The sequence below is a fragment of the Psammomys obesus genome, unplaced genomic scaffold (assembly GCF_907164565.1).
Source record: "Psammomys obesus unplaced genomic scaffold, mPsaObe1.curated_primary_1811, whole genome shotgun sequence".
NCBI lineage: Eukaryota > Metazoa > Chordata > Mammalia > Rodentia > Muridae > Psammomys > Psammomys obesus.
The window spans coordinates 12,411,192-12,426,652 of NW_026596069.1; the positions used below are offsets into that span (position 1 = coordinate 12,411,192).

The 15,461-nt window shown below is 41.5% G+C and overlaps 1 protein-coding gene across 4 annotated transcripts in view; it reads right to left on the reverse strand.

The window, feature by feature from the left end:
* Dtna (dystrobrevin alpha) overlaps window positions 1-15,461 on the reverse strand; it is a 349,673-nt gene that overhangs the window by 19,389 nt on the left and 314,823 nt on the right. For all 4 annotated transcript variants that reach the window (XM_055625819.1, XM_055625818.1, XM_055625820.1 and 1 more), the window contains 2 exons: window positions 13,618-13,731; window positions 7,258-7,354 (listed from right to left, as the gene is read on the reverse strand). In XM_055625819.1, the coding sequence (XP_055481794.1) occupies window positions 7,258-7,354; window positions 13,618-13,731 (211 nt within the window). The remainder of the gene's footprint in view (window positions 1-7,257; window positions 7,355-13,617; window positions 13,732-15,461) is intronic.

Here is a 15,461-nt window from a genome sequence, read left to right on the forward strand (position 1 = left end):
TATAGTCCACTGAGCTTCCTTGAGGAGTTTGTATGTCTGAACAAACTCCATATGTCCCCAACTCCATATCTTCCCCCTTAGTACCCATTCTTCAAAGTCGGCTTTTCCCTTTCTTTCCTGTTTCCTGTCCCTTAAACTCCCAACAGCAGTTCTCTGTTGGAGGGAAATAACTTGCTGTGGTTATGTGTTTAGAGAAAAACCTCTGACTGAATCTAAATTACACCAGTGTATGGACAGCTAATAGCTACCATGGCCAAGTCATATCCAAGTGAATAGCCAATTGTTGCAATTTCAAGTAGATTATGTAAATAATTTTGGTAGGAGATCCTGGTGGTTGACAGAACTATTTTAAATTGCCAGCTGCAACTTGTACTTTCTAAGTCATTTCTATCTTTTACCCAGAGTTCTCAGAGTAGGATACTGGTTGCTTGATAACAATACTCCATTTGTCTATGTTAGGACACTGTCTAGTTCAATATTTAGCATCTACTATAGGAAAAGGCTTCTCTGGTGTTCCTTCTGTCCCACTCTTAAAGGGTCAACAGGAAAGGGCGGCTGCCCCTTGGCAATGGGACAGATCACCAAGTTTCATTTTAGCCTGGTCATCCAGCCTCGCTGTCTGCTATGCCCTTTAGAATGAGTTCTAGCAAATTTCCTGAGAAAACCCTTCCCTGGAAATTACTCAATGATAAATGGAGGAAAGATGTGAGGGACAATGGTCCATGCAGATCAATATATGGATCCAACATTCCCAAGGAAGATTGATTTATGGCTGAGGGAAAACATATATTACAGGTGGCAATTTAAAATATTTCTCTTCCTAGAGAATAAGTGAAAAATTAATTTCTACATGCATCCTCTGATTCGACTCCACCTGCTATCACATGAATTTTTAAAAAGGCTGGTAAGACCCATAAATTTTCCATTTTTTTAAATAGGAAGTATTTTGGTTTCTTCAGCTCTAGAAAAAAAAAGATGCTTCAAGGAAAGGAGCAAATAACTGCTGAACGAACTCACTCTGGAGAAGGGCAGAGAGCTTGTTACCATCCTCCTCCTACAACCCACAAAGTCTGCCTCCAGGGACTGGCTGAGGGTGCTGCTTGGCCCTGTATCTTGCAGCCTGCCCTAAGAGTTGTACCTCATAGCCTGGGAAAATGAGGCTGTACAAACTCACCAACTGTTATCATCATCATCCTCATCCTCATCCTCATCCTCATCCTCATCCTCATCACTGTTTTGATTACTGGACTTCTTAAAGGAATGTTGTGTACAAAATGCAATGGAAGACTGAGGATATAATTGATTCTGACTGGTCAGGCAAGGGGCATCACCTGACTCAGGTTTTCATAGTAAAGATATACAGGCAGGAAAGGTGATAGTATAGAGAGGAGAGAAGGGTGTCCGAGTTTTGGAAAAGCTTGAGAAAGACTTGGAACTCATGAGGACACCAGTGATATGGCAGAGAGGCCACTGGTGTGTGCTCAGGATAATACCATAAGAGGAGTAGAGAAAAATGAGAAGGACAAGCCTTTCAGTGTAGATGGAATCTTTAAGGAGAGGTTCAGTAGCCACTGGTTTTGAACAGAGAGATCATTTTTTTTTGTTTTTTGTTTTTTACTTCTCTAGAATCAGTTGACCACAACTTAAAAAAAGATTTTATATATATATTATGTATTATATATGTATATATACATACATCTGTGTGTGTGTGTGTGTGTGTGTGTGTGTGTGTATGTGTAGTCTGGTAAAGTACCTTGTATACTTTTGAAAACTAGTTTCTATATGTAGACATCATTTCAAGGAAAACCTTTCTCCCTCCCTTTTCTATGGAGGGTTATCAGCTCTGTAGAAAGCCCACCAGTCGGATGAGGAAGGCAGATAATGGAAGGCGAAACCAAGGCTTGGAAATTGGCTCTTTGTGTCCTGCTCATATTCCATATTGCATTTGAATGGGAGCAAGAGGTGAAATTTTGAATGATGCTTGACTCTGCTCCTAACTAAACAGGGGCCAATTTGACACCAAGGTTTAAGATGTAGTAGTTTTCAAATTAATCCTTGATGCAAATCCAAAGAACGTTTCCTGAAAATGAACACAAACCCAATTTTGATTCCTGACTATTAAGCACCGTGTACCTATGACCTCTTTTATACAATGTATGTGTTAAGCCTCTGCAAAGGATCTGGGATGTGTTGTACAATATGCAGGGCACCGACACCTTCAGCCATTCACTCTACCATCTTTTGAAAATGTACTTAGGACTGTGTTGACAGCAAACACCTACAGACACTAGCATCTAGGGACATACTTGACGTCAACAGAAGCAAGACAGTCTCCTTGTGGTATCAAGTTTCTGTGACTTCTGAAGCACAGGATTGTTTTCTACTGTTGCAATTACAAAACTGAAAGTCAGATTCACATCTTTTCCCCAGACTGAGACTGTGTTAAGTAACTGTTAGGAAAGAAGAAGTGAATGTGCAATGTTCAAAAATTTGAAAAGTTCCTATAGGCATGTCTACAGATATTTGTTTTATATTTGATACCCAGACAGCATTTTCACAGAGTGTTTTCACATCCACTAGCGTTTAAAACTCCCACAGTAATCTTGTGAGTCACAGGCTCCTGGAGGATTTGAAATGAATGAGCAGGAGGTTAGTTAACTCTCTCAGTATCTCAGAAGCGGTCAGTTAGAGCAGGGGCCCCTGTAATTCAGGCCCATCTGCTGTAATCTTTCTAAGAAAATGACTGAGGCTTTATTTTGCAAACTCAATGTTAAGATGCTTGGTTTTGGACCTATCCATAATCGTTGGAACTGGGGATATATCAGAAACTCTGAAGCATATTGTTACTGTAAGTGCAGCCCAGCTGCTTCCACTCTTAAGGAATTCTTTATGAGTGCTCAGTTTATAGCTCTTTCAGTAAATCTTAAGGGCACACAATGAAGAAAGAGGGTAGGATAACTTTGATTCAAGTTTTGTAAAAAACACAATTTATTGCTTGTGATACCATAATCATATTATATTACAGGCACTATTTTTTTTTTAAATTCATGTTCTCTCCTCAAGGGGAAGACTTTCATGCATTACCTATAACAAGAAACAGTATATATATGTAGGGATTATAGATACCAGCATAATAAAACACTACATTGAACCATAGAGATTTGTGATAAAGCAAGTAGAGGTTATTAAATCAAGCACAATTTGTTGTACTGGTTATTTTGAGTTTGATTTTTACAAAGAGAATATTCCGAAGGGGAAAGGCTCATAAAACAGAATTTAGAAGTAGATGCCAATCTAAAACCTCTAAATTCTCTCCTTAGATCATGTTATACCACGAGAACTTGAGTTGGAAGGAATTGCTCATTTTCTCATAGAACCACCTCAATGGGGCTGGATTTTAAGGGGTTCTGTGTTTAGTGTTGGCTAAAGATCAGCATAAGCCATGACCAATCTATGACTGCATTTTTCTATTGTATTGTTCAATCATTTTCTATAAAGCTCTGAATGAAGGATTGCTTTAGTACTTAATGCTGAAGACATTCTGAACTCCAAGAAGTGGTATTTCTATGCTGATAAAACCCTGCACTGAATTTTCCTCTTTTGTTGCCAAGGATTCACAATATCACCCTTGTCCCCTTAGGGGACACAGTCCCATTTTCTCTTCCTTAGTTCCATGTACTTCTATTTCAGCTTTATGGTGCTGCTGATTATATGTTGTGGTGTAAGTGACCTTGGTCTCAGATCAGTTTAAAAAAAAGTTTGAGTAGAAACCAAGTAGATAAGAGTAAATGAGTGTGTTGCCCACATTCGGGTGGCACTGACAGATGACTTCTATCAGAGCTGCAGTCCTCATTGTCGCCACCTTTCAAAGTGCAGGGGCGCGAGGAACTCCGCAAGCAAGGGGTAGAAAGGCACAAAGATCTACCCAAAGGGCCCTCCCACAGCCTGGCTTTGTGAATCCACAGTGCCTTCCAGAATATATTGCTTGGGAAATAGAGAGAAGACATCCCAGGGGAAATGAATGTTAAAGCAAGACAATTACTTGCCCTCTCTATCCAGTGGGAGGGAGAAGCTTAGATTAGGGCATCATTTTCTGTTTCTATCGACATGCAAAATAAGAGGTGGGGGAAAAGCCTGTTTGCAAAGAGGTATCAAGGGATAGGCATTTGTCCTGCCATGATCTAAGTCCAGTGGCCACAGCCCAGGGATGGAGGGACGGACAATGATAGAGGCTACCGATACAGTGCATCTTTAACACAAGGGAGTCATCCCTGGGGAAAATTTGGCGTCAGCTCAATAAAGTAATTTCTTCATAATATACAAAATAATGTTGCACATTGTTTTTATTGTCTGAATTACAGATTGGTTTAACATGTTTCTTTCCTTTTCTTCATCTTATTTATTTATTTTTTACAAACCTTGGGAATGAAGAGTTAAGGATTTCCAGTGTTTTGCAAACATTCTTTGTTATACACAAACACACAGAATGAATAATAGAAAAGAGCATACAGAAGAATTAACAGATCTGTTAAAAGCGGACAGGTTGAATTTCTAATTAACCATGGATATAACGTTAAATCTTTAAATAATGTAACTGGGATATATCATCAAACACTTTGGTACATGCACAGAGTATTCAGGCTGCTCTTCTTTTGCTCTAGTTTACTTTCTCTGTGTGCTACCCCTTCTGCCTGCTTCTAAACCTGACCACAAGGTCAAAAACAGGGCTTCAGGGTAGGACACTGTGAAATAGTCATGATACCCTTGTCTCCAGAAAAACACATGTGTCATGAGCTTATGGAATCACAGAGCAGAAAGGTCCTCAGTGAGAATGGAGGGGAAGAAAGTTGCCTAGTCTTCATAGAATCTTGTTAACCGACAGCTTTGTAGGAAAACTAAAGAGATGTGAGGAGGACAGTTAGCTACCAAGCATAGTCTTAACAGGACTGAACACACTTATGGGCACAGGATGGAGGGCATGGATGCATAGATAATGTGATGGAGAGGGATCCATTACCTGATTCTTATGAGAAGGATTTCTACGCCTTTTCAGAGAAGTGGAAGGCGAACTGAGTGTTCACAGTGTGGAGGTTTGCTCTTGGGGGCTGCAGCTTGGGAGACGACATTGACCTTTGTGTAGCTCTAATGACTGACCTTCTCTTAAGAGAGGGGTCCTGTCAATAACCTCAAAGAGCTTAACATGGATTTGAAACTTAACGCCCTCGGGGATCTAAGACTTTCCCAACGAATCACATGTTCTCCCTCTTAACCATGGAACAGATCTTCATTTATTGCCGACAGCAGTGATAGTTATAACAGAGTGCTGACTTTTATAATCTCAATTCAAGCATTACGTTGAAATGGAAGCAAATTAGTATGATTTATTTTTTTTTCTTTCCAAACGGAAGCACGAACAGACATTAGAGGCCAAAGCAATGAGAACACCAGCAGGACGGCAGCCCTCCACTGTTAGTTAAGACCTGCAGTAGGGGACATAACTTACTCCCTGCTTCAATTCTTCTTCCTACAGAAAGATTGAATCAATAACAATTAGATTACCCAAGATTCCAACCAGAGCATGTATACAGTGAAGGAAGGCAGGAGAGGGGAGGCATTACCATGGCTTTGAACACCTCTCCTGGCCTCCGCCACCCCTGTCACTTTAGTTCCAAGCCTATTTAGGTATTTGAGACAACAGACCCATTCCTTTCCTCCATGTGTCTGATCTGTCTGTCTATCGTTGAACTTGTGTCTCGGTACAAAGTCTGTATTCAGGGGGGCAGGCCTGCTGCCAAGAGGCCGCTGGCCAGTAGACGCTTATCTCATCACTACAGCGGAAGAAGCATGGGAACGCCAGCGGAGAGATTTTTCAAAATTTCCTGCCATTCAGGGAAGGGCAAGATGGGCTGAGATTTTTTTCATCTGACATATTTTCAAAGGGAAGCAGAAAAGAGATTTTTTTTTCTGTTGCATCAAATGAGACAATAGGCTAGAAACAGCAGCAGGTTTCCAATGATCTAGTCTTACCATAGACAGAACCAATACCAACCAACAAAACCCCAGGTTCTATACTTCATATGTCTAACATATGGAAAGTACATCTGATTGATTAAAAAAAAAAAGTATTTCCCAAATCAATTACGAAAGAAGGGACTGACAGCCAAAAATATTGGCTAAGTTATAAAATGGAGCAACCCCCCCAAAAAACAACAACAACAACAACAACAACAACAACAACAAAAACCCAAAAAATACGAATGGAAGAAATGCTGCAAATGCAGTGTCTGCCACAGAAAGCATCACAAAAAATTGTTTTTAAAAAGGTTAAACGAAGAAAGAGAAAGGAAGGAAAGATGGGAGTGAAAAAGAAAAGAAAAGGAGAAATTAAAGAAAAAAGAAACCAACAGAGAAACCACAAATGCTGGTGTTGGTGAGGCATGGGAAATGGACAGGCTGAAAGCAAGTCTCAAATTCCTGTCTCACAGGGAACGCATAGGGACGTTTCCTCTGTGGGCATACTACCAGGAATCCCAGTTGCTGCCTTTGGCACTTGGCACTTCCTGTTTATATTGGTTCCCACTTGTTTCCCTCAGAACAGATGACCATGGAGCACTGACACTGCTACTAGCTGGAGTGGCCATGTGTCCATCTGCTGTTAGCTTGCAAATTAATTGCTATACCAGTAACAGAATTGAGGGCCCATTAAAGGAGATTGCTGCTTCCAATGAAATAACACGGCACTCAACAGGACTTCTACCATTTAATACTTTTCCCTCAGAGGAGAGAGGAGAGATCCCACTTACAATTTGCACTTGAGACCCAGGGAAGTCATGTTACTTGTTGAAGCCATACAAATGCAATAAAATATTGACTGTTGTTGTCAAGATGTGTTGTCACCATTTCTTAATTTCCAGGATTAGACATTAGTCTGTGTTTAATACAGTCAGAATTGCTAAAGTTGATCAAAAGCATTTATAAACAAACCCAGCTTTATAATTTTCAAGGACATAAAGAGACTGCAAATGAGCAAAGGGTTTGCCTTATGGTCCTTGGCAGCCGAGTTTCAGAAAGTGGGTGAGAATGAGAGCTACCACTGATCAGCTGATACTGTTTCACAGGCCTAAGAAATAGTTCCATATTTGAGTTTGCAATATTTTGGGAGGAAATTGCATGTAGTAATTGAAAGAGCAAGTTATGTGCCAACAATTTTAAAATGCCACAATAGTAGGTCGGAAATATTGATTTGGAACGCCTTACCTTCAGTAACTTCATGAGACCTTCCAACTGGACCATCAGCTCTCTCCTGCTCTCCTGAAGAGCAGACATCCTCTGTTCTAGCTCGTCCTTGCGCTGTCTAAAAGAAAGACACTCATCAGAAAAATCACTCGAGTCAAGCTAGTTCCACTTCCAGATTTTGTGGGTATGGAGTGGGCTGTCTCTAAGAGGGTATGTCTAGGCTTTGATATTGTTACCAGGTAGACAACTGTCTTCAAATGGGTAAAAGATTGCAATATGAGGGGTACTGTGATTTGATAGAAGCCACACTAAATTTAAGCAGGATAGAAATCCCTTCTGGCATTTTCACTCTTTCCTTGTGATCTAGCTAGCTTTGGTCTGTACTATTGGCTTCAGAAATCAAACAAAAACCTAAAGTCACTGAAGAGGGCTAGCCCTACAAATCCTCAAAATCCAAAGCAATTACTATAAATTCACATAAAATTTGTCATGACCTTTGGAAATCTGTTGTAGGGATGTAATTTAACATCTGTTCTAGTATGTGTGCAATTGGTACCCTTCTGAGGTGAAACGGTAATGATCAGACTGGTTATACATTCTGAAGCATTTCGTTTGGCCGTGGTTTCAAAAAGTGAAGTCAGGATAACTGAGTTCCCGAATACTTGCTCTATAACTGAAAGTGATGAATAAAAATTGTGTTTGTTTTACATAACTTCTATTAAACTGTCAGCAGGATGGAAACCAATCTGCACTCTATCATTTATGTTGACATGAAGAGGCTTGGAAAAAAAATCCTTAAAAGGAGAAAAAAAATAAAACAGCAGGAAAAGAAGTATTAGCTTGGGGTGCAAGCCTGTAATTTCAGGTATCTTGGACGTTGAGACAAGAGGATCACAAGCTCAAGGCCTCCTGGGGTACAGCATGGGTCAGTGACCAGCCTGGAAGAGCTAGCAAGGCCCTGACTCAAGACAAGCATAAAAAATGGCCTCAGTGGTAAGGCACTTGCCTAATGAACTCAAGGTTTTATGCTTAGTCCCTAGGACTGCAAAGATAAAATAAAGCATGAGGCTGGAGGGTTGGGTCATTAATTACAAGTGCTTGTTGCACTTCCAGAGGACCTGGGATCGATTCCCAGCACCCACAAGGTGGCTCAACTTCACATGAAACTCCAGTTCCGGGGAATCCAATACCCACTTCTCACCTCTGCAGGCACTGTAAGCACATAGCATACACACAGACACGCAGGCAAACACCCGCATGTGCAAAATAAAATAAAGCTAAATAAAAAATTAACAAATATGAAAACACGAAACAGAAATATAAAGCAACAAACGAATGCTTTATGTTTGTGACATCTATGCGTGTTTTCCATACTGACACCAGCTTCATCATTTCATAATAATTAGTGAATGAATCATATATATATATTACATATATTTTTTTTTCTTGTCCCCAAAGGGTTTTTTTGCTTGAGTTGAGCTTACATTTTAAAAATGCCTGGATTCTTTAACAACATGCATCAATGTGCACATGCATGTCTCAATGGCACAGACACCACACTAAGTAGACTTAGAGTCTGGTCTGCGAGATAAAAAACTGACAGTATAAGGGAGATCACGGTGGCTTAGGCTGTGGCTTATTCAGCTAAAAGATAATTATTTACAGGGGACAGGTGAGGAGCATAAATGAAAACTTTTAAATATGCTTTTACACAGACATATTTTTATAATTACTCAAAAGTGTAAAACTTACAAACATATCAGCCTTTGCTGCACACTGATAATAGCACACACATATATTCTTTTCCTTTTTAGATATTTTACTTTATTTCATTTTAAGTGTATGGGTGCCTTGCTTGCACATATGTCTGTGTACTGTGTCTATGCTTGGGGCCTCAGAGCCAGAATTGGCCATCAGATCCCCCTGGAACTGCACTTACAGACAGTTGTGAGCCATGATGTGGGTGCTGGGAATTGAACCCCCGTCCTCTGGATGAGGGTCAGTGCTCTTACCTGCTGAGCTACCTCTCCAGCCTGGATATATATATATATATATATATAATAGTATAGTATATTAGATTAGATTAGGTTTATGGAAGCTTATTTTGCTTGCTGCCTCCTTGGGCAGAAGCTTTTTAATTTTGTAGTCCCATCTCATTCCAAAGTATCCTTCAGTGATAAACACCTTGAATGTTTTTCTTTGGACATATAGGCACACAGTAGTCTCTGGACATTTACAGTAAGAGTTGGGACAAGAATTGATAATATTTCTGATTTACCCTTAGTTTTTACCTCATGCTGTCTCTATAATTTTTAGTCACAAGAGCCCATTGAGAAGGTCAGTGAAGAATTCTACTGTTGTGTAGGTAAGACATAGTAAGGGAGGCATTTAAAACCTTAGAAACAGTGAACTCAGATTAACTTAGTATTAGCCAACGTAAATCCATGTTATTGTACATTCGTTTTACATAGTACTATTAAACACACGGCATTACGTTCTATTACAGTAATTTAATAATTCCCGTGTTCAGTCTTCTTTCTAACTGCTGAGAGCAACAGTTGTCAAATGACAGCACAGGTACAAGTCTGTGATGCAGCCTCCATATGCAAGGTGTCAGTCAACATGAAGACTAAATAATGATTTTTATTTCCTTCTTCTAAGTGTGTGACTCTCTAACTTAATGCATCTTATTCTGAAATTCTGTGAGATTATTTCTAATTTAGTGCCTACGTGTTAGAATCTATTTTCTTTTATGATAGTGTTAGGCCAATAATATCTTAATATGAATAACCTATGAGAAATAACATATATCCACAGTAACTTCCTGAATTTGAAAGTGGACCATGGTTATAAAAATGTCATTCTTAGGAAGCATGTGCATACATACTTAGTGGTCTAGGGTCGTGATGTGTACCACAGTTTCCATGTTTATAAAGGGAGTAAACGATAGAGCTTTTCTTCTAGGTTTGCTATTGCGTTAGGGCTGCAGCTTACATGCTGTTTGGCGGCCAGTAAATGTCAGGTGATGAGCACGCAGGAAGTGCCTGTTTCTAACTACATCTGCTTTGCAAATGTGGCTTTCAGTCTCCTTGTGGCTTAAGTCAAAAGGAAAACATAATCATTTAGAAAGGCCATAATGATTTTAAGATAAAAATAAAGTTGAGTATTCATTAAAGCAAGTCCGTAACTCCTTGTTTTCTCAAGAAAAGATTCTGGAAGAATGGAGTAGGAAAGACACAGTAAGGACTCCCATGGATGCTCCTCTTTCCTGCCAACTATGGCCAAAGTGACTTTGAGCTCATTGTCTTACAGTCCTCCTAAAAGTGTCAAACAACAAAAGACTAAAGCACAGAATTCCCAGGTTTTCTTGGTTTAAATCTGAGTGTCAGTTTATCTGTGCAATCTCTGAATCCTGGAAATGCGTAGCACAGAGCAAGAAGGAGTAAGACATATGTGGCAAGTGGCACAGATAACTAGAGGAACAGCCCTCAGGAGAGGAGAGTTCTTCCTTCAGGAAAGAGAACTATAGAGGAAAAAGAGGCAGCTGACCCGGGGCATCTGGACACCAGCTGACAGGGAATGCCAGTAAGAAAGACATTATTGGTGATTCCAGACTCCTTAGGAAGGAAGGCTTTGTGCTCAGCTGAAGTCATGGTAGTTAGGACTGTCTCTCATCCATGATGGTTCCTTCAGAGATGGGGAAATATCAATTGGAACAAAATTCTCAGTGACCCAGGCTCATCCTGCTATCTTCTTAGTCCATCCTCCACATGGAAGAGAACACTTCAAGAAGCAAAAGCTATCCAGGAGATATGCTTATGAAAATTCCTTCCCCAAATCCCTCCAACAATCAGTTGGAGAGAGGTAAATGGCATTTCAAGTAGGCACAAATTGCAACTCTGAGCCTGGCAGACCAATGACCATTCTACATCCACATTGGCTTAATCAGTTACATGTCTTTGAACATTAGATTTAACTTTGAACTTTAAATTGTGGAGGCTCCTCATGACACAGTTTGTCAAAAGAGCTGTCAAACAGTCATTTGCTTTTTAAAATGTATTCGATGAAGAGTATAAGAATGGGGGGGCTTCAGAGACTGATGCATCAACCAGGAACCATGCATGGAGAGGATCTAAACCCCCTGTTCAAAGGAAGCCTATAGGCTGCTCAGTGTCCAAGTGGGCTCCCTAGTAAGGGGAACAGGGGCTGTCTCTGACATGAACTCGTTGTTTGATCGTCTTCCCCTGGAGGGTACAGCCTTGCCAGGCCACAGAGGAAGATAATGCAGCCAGTCCTGATGAGAACTGATAAGCTAGGGTCAGATAGAAGGGGAGAAGGTCCTCCCCTATCAGGGGACTAGTGAAAGGGCATATGGGGAGAAGAGGGACGGTGGGTGGGAATGGGAGGAGGGAGGGGGCTACAGAGGTGATACAAAGTGAATAAATTGTAATAAATAAAATTAAAAATCACTGTCCACTTTCTCTTCTATTCGTTTTCTTCTCTTCTAGGAAATGGTGTAGAAGAGTGTGCAAGAACTTGTAGCGGTCTCACTGGAGCCAGAACAGAAACCACATAGGTGTCTGGAAGGAATTCTTTGGAAGAATTTCTATTGCCACTAATTAAGCCATTATGCGGTTACTAATTAAATTAATTAAACAATTAATTGTCTATTAATATTCAAGAATATAAGGCAGTCACTCTACATTAAGCAACATCTGTAAGTTCTGCTACTCTCCTTTCAAGTCAAGCCTTTGATAGGTCTGCTATAGTCATAGCCACGGGAGAGGCAGGGCCTAGAGCCTGGGCCAGGTGGGCTCCAGAGCTCCTCTGGGCTTCTTGTGTCTGAAGAGCCTATCTTGGATGGAACCCTGAGATGCATCCACAGAGGTATGCCACAGGGACCTTATAACAAGGGCATGAGGAACCTCTTGAGTTTAGTGTGTTTGGAGGAAGAAAAGAGATTTCATTCTGATGTGTTTCTGTGACGCGCCACCTGCACTCATCAAAACTATCGCTCACAGAGGTAGGGGACACGTGGAGTAGACTCAGCATGTAAGCCGAAGAAGGCGAACATAGAATTCCCCATTGTTAAAGCTTCCTTATGAAAGATCAATACGATCTTCCTCGAGAGAATTTACTCCTCTGTTATTTGCTCCATAAATATACCTGAACTCTTGTCACATCCAGCGCAGTGGGGCTGTCAGTTTCACGAGAGGAGCATATACTAAAAGCTGCACTTTGCAGCATAGAAGTCGTGGGAGCAGCTGCAGCGCTCATGCAAGGCAGAGCACTTTAGCTTTCCGCATGAGAAGGAGGTGGTACCCCAGAGAGCAGTCGTGACCTTCCACTGACCCTTCCAACTCAAATACCCTAATGTGATAGATTAGACGAGACCAGGCTCCTCATCCATGGAAGAAGACAGGTGTGACATCCGTTTTTAAGGGGTGCTGGGGACCAGGCCACAGCCCTTACACACGCTAACTAGGTCACTTTCAACAAAATTTGAGAAAGGGTTCCATTATGTTAGCTAGGCTAGTCTTGAACTCAATATCCTCCTGTCTCAGCATCTTTATTGGCTGGGATTCTAAGCCTGTATGATAAAATATGACCTTTTGGAGACATGATTTATAGAAAATCAGAATCTGTTTTGTGGGTTATATATAAATCTTTCAATTTAGAAAACCACAATGTTTATTTAGCTGCGTATGTGCTTGGTTTTATGTACACACATTTTGATAGTACAAATGACTAACAACAGCCAATTGAAACATTTTCTTTTTCCAGGGAAGAGATTTTGTTTTTGATCTAAGAAATGCTTTGTCCTTTTCTCTGTGTCTAGTAAAAAGAAGAAGAAGAAAAAAACAAAAGAATAGTCTTACAAAATTGCCAATGTCTCAGTGACTGAGTGTGCTTTTATGGAAAAACAAAGATCGGCAGGTGTGGTGGTCAGATCTGTGTGCTGGCCAGCTGCTGTCAGAGTGTGATGAAGAGCTCAAACACTGAGGCCGCCGTGTGTGGCTTGGAACACATGACACTTGTCACACAAGCACAGGAGCCAGGTTTCACACCCCCACTGAGAAGCATGGTGCACCACTTGTAATCTCCATAGTCTTCAGGCAGAGGCAGGGGATCCTTGGAGCAAGCTAGCTAGGCACACTAGCCACAGAGGGCGTTCTGGATGAGGGAAGGGTACTCCGTGAGTATATAAGACTGAGAGTGATGGAAGATGATTGCTGACAGCTAACCTCCTGCTTTGACATGTGCACCTAGAGACATGAACCCATTCGCGCCTGCGTACACACCCTCCCACAAGATGCATTGGAAGATCAGATCTCAACCCTGTATGTTCCTTGGAGACAGTTAGGTCCTTTTTATTTTTACCTGAGGAGACGGAGTTCTGCCAGCAAGGTGGGGTTCTGCTGAGCCTTCTCGGGTGTGGGCTGCGAAGCTTGCTCATGTTCTACCCGAAGTCTCTGGATCTCTTGTAAGATTTCTCTTGGGAGAGAGGGGGAAGGTTAGAACCAGTGTCAGTGGCCTTCCAGGACACTATGAACAGTCCAGGCCAGCAGAACAGAGAGAAGAGGGGTTGTCTCTGGTTGAGAGCGCAGCTGGCCTTCCTCAGCTGGGGATGCCCTGCATTTTCGGCTGTCCCTGGTGTGATGGCTGAGGGGAGGGCCCACCCTGTCTTTAGCACCTCCAAACCATGCACACCTTGTGGTGTGCTGCTGAGTGCTATCCCTAGGACCCGTCCTCTCTCCAGGAAGTCATGTGCTGCTGTGTCCAGCATTGGTGAGTGCCTTGGTACCTCCCATTATTTATGCTCACACTCTGATATCCCCAAATACCTATAAATACCAAATGAGAGGTGTTGGAGAGAGAGGAAAGCAGAAATGATGCTTGTTTAACAACAACAAAAATATCCTTATTCTCTTACTGAGAAAAGTTTCTTGCTGAAATTATCAGAGAACTCTCAAAGTCATAACGTTTAATTTTTTTTTTTAACTTTACATCTTCAGTTTTACCAACAAATCACCAAGAAGGCAGCCTTACAAGGAAAGGCTTTTAAAGGGGCTCATTGTAATCGAGTGTGACATAGAGTGCTGTTGGTGGAACCCCTGCCAGGCAATGAGATATGTCAGTCTTTACTGACGCTAAGTGGCCCCGCACGTGGGTGAATATTAGGCTGGCCATCAGTGACATGCAAGCTGAATTAGATGTAAGTATATTTGAAGCCATTAACTAGGATTATTAGCTATGCATTCCCGTGGGATCTGGAAATCACTGAGAAAGGAGAGCAAACTTGCTGAGCAAGTCCGGGGGTGGTGCGGCTTTCCATGTTTCAAAAATTTATATTAGACAATGCAGCCACTCCTGATGAGATCTGATAGACTAGGATCAGAAGGAAGGAGAGGAGGACCTCCCCTATCAGTGGACTTGGGGAGGGGCATGTGTGAAGAAGGGGGTGGGAGGGTGGGATTAGGAGGGGAGGAGGGAGGGGTTTATGAGGGGATGCAAAGTGAAGAAAGCATAATTAATAAAAGTAAAAAAATTATATTAACACAAAATTGTCCATTTTACCAAGTGATAGAATAACACGATAACGCACATAATGGGTAATAATTAAATTAGGCTAATGAACAGTTCTTTTTCTTTTTGGGAGTATTAGACATCTCTAAGTCAGGTAATGGGAACCAAAATATAGACAGTAAAGATCAACTGGGACACTCTATAACACAGCAGGGTGGTTGCGGTTTTGAAAAATTATTTGAGAATCAGGAGGCCAGTCTGCCTTTCCTGGGTATGGTGAGGAGTTTGGACTAGGTCAGTGACTTTCAGCCATTTTTGTTTTCTCCCTGGTGCTCTGGGGTGGAAATATTTCTTTAAAGGACTATTTTGCGGAAAGCCCTCTTCCACATAAAAGAGAGGAGGGGCCCACTGTGGTTATAGAAAGATTAGGTCCATGTGTTGTTAGCGATTTCTCTCCTTCTTCTGCCACTTCTTCTGAGTTCCTGGGGTGCCAGAGATCTGAGCCCCAAAATGAGTGTGTGTGCAGGAGTGGGACTGAGGTGGGGCTGCTGGTTTAAGAAGGGTGAGTTCAGGATGGGCGAACTGCTCCTCAGGGAAGGGGCAGGGAATTCTGGGAATCACTCCTTTCTAAGGGCAGGATGAAGCTCTTCCCTCCCCTCCTCTTCCCTTTCCTCCCCTCCCCTGTCCTCCTCTCCTTT